The sequence below is a fragment of the Camelina sativa genome, chromosome 5 (genome assembly GCF_000633955.1).
Source record: "Camelina sativa cultivar DH55 chromosome 5, Cs, whole genome shotgun sequence".
Classification (NCBI taxonomy): Eukaryota; Viridiplantae; Streptophyta; class Magnoliopsida; order Brassicales; family Brassicaceae; genus Camelina; species Camelina sativa.
In genome coordinates, this window is record NC_025689.1 from 26,241,771 (window position 1) to 26,247,032 (window position 5,262).

The 5,262-nt window shown below is 31.2% G+C and overlaps 1 protein-coding gene across 1 annotated transcript; it reads left to right on the plus strand.

The window, feature by feature from the left end:
- Nucleotides 294-1,952, plus strand: LOC104789592 (zinc finger MYM-type protein 1-like). The gene has a single exon (XM_010515264.1). It carries the CDS (start codon nucleotides 294-296, stop codon nucleotides 1,950-1,952), a length of 1,659 nt encoding a protein of 552 aa, XP_010513566.1.

The following is a 5,262-nucleotide window of genomic DNA, read 5'->3' on the forward strand; positions in this document are numbered from 1 at the left end:
AAATTTTAAATGTTTGTGAAAACCCAAATTCTCGTGTTGATATTTTTGATCCTAGGTATTGGGAAAACCTTGATAATAAAAGGAGAGATGTGTTAGTTGAAAAAGGACCTCAAAGAGAATTGAATCTTGTGTTTCCTTTAGATGCAAACAATAGGCGTTTCTCATATAATTATTATTCTAGGAAGTTGCGTAATGGGGAAACTAGTGACAGAAATTGGTTGGTTTACTCCAAACGTGTGAACAAGGTTTATTGCTTTTGTTGCAAATTGTTTAAATCGAGAAATTGTTCAAATATGTTTGCTAATGATGGTTATAATGACTGGAAGCATCTTAGTGAGAGACTTAAAGATCATGAAAAAAGTGTAGAGCATATGAATAACATGAAAACTTGGAAAGAGCTGAAAGTTAGATTTGAGAAGAATCTCACAATTAATAAACCACTACAGAAAGAAATTGCAAAAGAGAAAGAACGTTGGAGGTTTGTCTTAGCTAGAATAATTGCTGTTGTAAAATTTCTTGCTAAAAGAAATCTAGCTTTTCGTGGAAAAAATGAAAAACTTTACCAAGATAGTAATGGTAATTTCTTAGGTGCTATTGAAATGATTGCAGAATTTGATTTGATAATCCAAGATCATATTAGACGCATTCATAGTCATGAAATTCATTGTCATTATCTTGGTCATAATATTCAAAATGAGTTTATCTCTCTTTTGGCTCATAATGTTCAGCTTTCCATCGTTAAAACCATTAAAGAGTCTAGATACTTTTCTGTCATTCTTGATTGCACACCTGATGTGAGCCATCAAGAGCAAATGACCTTGATAATTCGATGTGTGAAAATATCAAATAGAAAAGCAAGTGTAGAAGAGTACTTCTTAGAGTTTCTAAAGGTGGATGACACCACTGGATTAGGTCTCTTTGATAAGTTACTAGATGCTTTAAAGTCTCTTACTCTTGATTTTGAGAATATTAGAGGTCAAGGTTATGATAATGGTTCTAACATGAAAGGAAAACATCAAGGTGTTCAAAAGAGATTACTTGATGTAAATCCAAAAGCTTTGTATATGACGTGTGCTTGTCATAGTCTTAATCTTGTGGTTAGTGATATGGCTCATTCATGTGTAAAAGCTATTTCTTTCTTTGGAATTGTGCAACGCATATATGCATTATTTTCTAGTTCTTCTAAGAGATGGAAAATTTTGCTTGATCATGTTCCTTGCTTTACTGTAAAATCTTTGTGTAACACACGTTGGGAGAGTCGAATTAAAAGTGTCAAAGCTATTAGGTTCCAAGCTCCACAAGTAAGATCAGCTTTATTGGAATTATATGAGTCTTGTGATGATGCTATGACAAAGAGTGATGCTGAAAGTTTGATCATGGCATTTGATAATTTTGAATTTATCCTTGGCATTGTTATTTGGTATGATATTTTGTTTGCCATTAACTCAGTGAGTAAGAATTTACAGTCTAAATCATTTTGCATTGATAATGCTTTAAAACAATTGCAAGGTGTGTGTTTGTTTTTTGAGAAGTATAGACATGAAGGGTTTAGTTCTAGTTTGAGCATAGCTCAAACTATTGCTCGTGATATGGATGTAGATCCTATATTTCCACAGAAGCGTCATGTTTTCAGAAAAAAACAATTTGATGAAATTGGTTTGGATGAGGAAATACAATCTAGTGAAGATGCATTTAGAGTCGATTACTTTTTGGTTGTGGTGGACATGGCAATGTCTTCGGTGAAGACCAGATTTGATCAAATGAAAACTTTTGAAAGTATTTTTGGTTTCTTATTTGATTCGAAAAAGTTAAAGACATTACATGATAGTGGTTTACAAGAGCATTGCTGTAACTTATGCAAAACTTTTTCTCATGGTAACTCGTCGAATGTTGATTTAGATGATCTTTTTTCAGAATTGAGAGTGCTTCAAACGACTTTACCTGATGTGTGAATGGAACCTACTGAAGTTCTTGAGTTTATTGAAGATATTGGTTGTTATCCAAATGTTTCAATTGCATATCGAATCATGTTAACTATACCGGTGACAGTCGCTTCGGCGGAGAGAAGTTTTTCAAAACTAAAATTATTGAAAAATTATCTAAGATCTTCAATGTCTCAAGAAAGGTTGAATGGTTTAGCTATTTTGTGCATCGAAAAGAACATATTGGAGAGCATTGATACTGAAACTATTATTCATGATTTTGCTTCGGCTAAAGCTCGTAAAAATAGGATTTTGTGATCGTTTATATCTTTCAAGAATGAGTATCGGCTTCTGTCTTTTTTTCCAGGTGTGAAAAGATGTGAAAGTTTATATATATAGAGATGGAAAGGATAAAACAAGCTTACAAGTCCAGCTAGAAGCAGAGGAAAGCACAAAGTTACAAGAAAAGCAAGGAAAGGAGAGCACACTGGAAATTTATCTTTTTGTGTGATTGTTTTATTTACATCAATTGGAAGAAAAATTGCAAAGTGACATTGTTGTTGCTTTCTTTTTGTAAACGTTCTTTTATTTTTTGCTATCTTTTGTAAACAATTTTTTTTTAAATGTAATAGATGTTCTGTTTTGTTTTTTTGCCCCGGGGTCTGTATAATGCTCAAGCCGGCACTGCTCTCAACAAGAGCGGCTAGGTATTTTCATCATCTCCACGTAGAAGGAGATGCTTACATGTATACATATACACGTGTGTCAACACACACCTCACCCCTCACCTCTCACGCGACGCAACTGATCGCCCTCCTATTCTCCCTCAAAGATGATCCATCGCCACTACGTCCAGTGAACCGTGCCTTACAAATTCAACGACTATGACACACCAACCCCAACTCCCTTTCCACTCCCATCCCCGACCAACCAAGCTATCTCTTCTGACCACGAACTCCTCTCTCTCTCTCCCTCACCACCACTGAACTTCTCCTTTTTCTCCTCCATGGTGGCGATGGCAGAACCTGGTATTCGTTCCCTTTTTTTCTAAAGGAGAAAATTAGGGTTTTTGGTTTGTGTTGGTTAGCTTCGGTTTAATAAACAAAACTTAATTAAACTATAAGAGCACACAAAATTGAGTTTGGTTTAATAACATCTCATAAACCAACCTGACTAACCCGGCTCCATTCCAATTCCCGACATAAATTCAAGTCATTTATTTTCTCGGGAAACAGGCATTACAAGCGAACCTTTCACATGTATAAATATATCTACAATATTATGATGAAGAATATGTAGAAAAATATTTTAAGTCTAGTGATTTGTTTTATTTTGTTTTGTCATGTAGAATTGGCAAGATCTAATCTATTGTCAATCTCTACTACACGAGATAACGCGATTTAGTGGAGTCAGACTCCGGTGGAATCAGTCACATATGTGGTGTTGTAACCCCTTGATTAAAGAAACCTTCTGTCTACTGCTTTTATGAACTCTTGATTGGAACCTATCAATTTTCGTTACATAGAATTTTTGTAAAAAAACAAATATAAGACAAATTTTAGATGAAACAACGAAAATTGTCTTCATGAACGAAGAAAATTTCTAATATAGAATCGAAGAAAATTTAGTAACTAATGGTATTAAACCGTGACTAACGATTTTACTGAAACGTTTTTTTTTCTTTTTTTTTTGTGTCTAACGAAAATTAGAATATTATGAGGAATGTCTCTTAGATTAATTAAATTCGTACGTCCAATCTCCTCTCCTAGTTAAACTACGTACTCGCGCGCCACTAATAAAACACTAGATCATTAACTTTAAGGCAAAAGAACGATAAGTGGAGTTTGATGAGAGACCTGAAACGTCCACATCGAAATGGTTTTGGATAAAGTTTTGAGAATGCTAAGGTTTTAGTTAGATGACTGTTCCTCTCTTGAAGAGTCTTTTCATTGTTAACCATCAGAAAATAATCCATCTGATCCGTAAGACGACAAGGACACTCCAAAACTCATATATTCAGTTTTTTTTTTTTTGGTCAAAACTCATATATTCAGTTTTTGCTTCTTTTGTTAGGTGGCAAAAGTATCCCCACATCTAAGATCATCTTTTTTTTTTTTTTTTTGGCAAACCATCTAAGATCATCTACGTACGTAAATGTTAGAGAGACAAAATTTCACATGTGTCAATTTAGGATCAGCTAAGAAAAACATTGTCCTACACACTAAGAGTGATTCAACTTTTTTTTTTGTGTTAAATAATAATAATTAGTTTGTACAAATTGTACTATATTGTCATATTGTTACGAATGCATTAAATAACTACATATATTGGCCCCGATTGGTAACGGCTGTTACTTATAACTGTAAAGATTTTAACTTTAAAATTTTAGCTGTAGAGAATTTGGCTGTAGATGCCTTGAACTTTAACTGTTAAAATTTGACTGATAACAAATACTTTTAAAACTGAAGCTGTTACTTTTATTATTAAAATATATTAAAATGATGATAATGAAAATAAAAATAATAATTATTAAAATGGATTTTAAAAGAAGGAGAAAAAAATAAGAATAATTAATGTGTAAAAATAATTTATGTAAAATTTATATATAAACTTTTGGAGAGCTTTTAAGTATAATTGGGGAGAAAAAAATAAAGTTTTATATTTTTTTAATTTTAAAGCCTGATTTTGACGCTTTAAAAATTTTGAGAAAACAAGCAAGGAAAAAAAAAGTGACTTACAAATCTTTAAAAAAAATTAAAGTCAAAAAAGTATGATTGGCAAATAAATGGCTTTCCAGGCTTTAATTTTTTTTAAAGTCTTAAAAGTCTTGTACCAATCAGGACCATTATATGTTGGATGTTTCGTGTCTAAACTTTTGTAGTTATGAACTTAAAGATGTTAAGAACATTATTGTCAAATTTAAAAACTAGGAACCATCAATACAAACATAATATTTTCATAAATATTTTAACAATTTTTAATATTTAAAGGAAAGTTAATTTATTTCTCTAATCTCATATTCGATTTCATATTATAGGCTATATATTAACTACTGCTAATATATTAATATTCATGTTTTAAAAAGTATTCACATTGTTTAATAATAGCATTAACAAGTAAAGGATATTTAAAAATTAATCTTTGTTCACTAAAACTAAATTATCTATACAAGTATATATAACCATTAGTATAGTTTAGTAAATGAAATTATTAGCATTATTTTGATATTTTTCCAATATATATTCAGAAATGATGAAAACATATAAAAATGGAAATGGCTGTCATTAAAAAAAGAAAAAAAAAAAAAAAAAAAAAAAAAAAAAAAAAAAAAAAAAAAAAA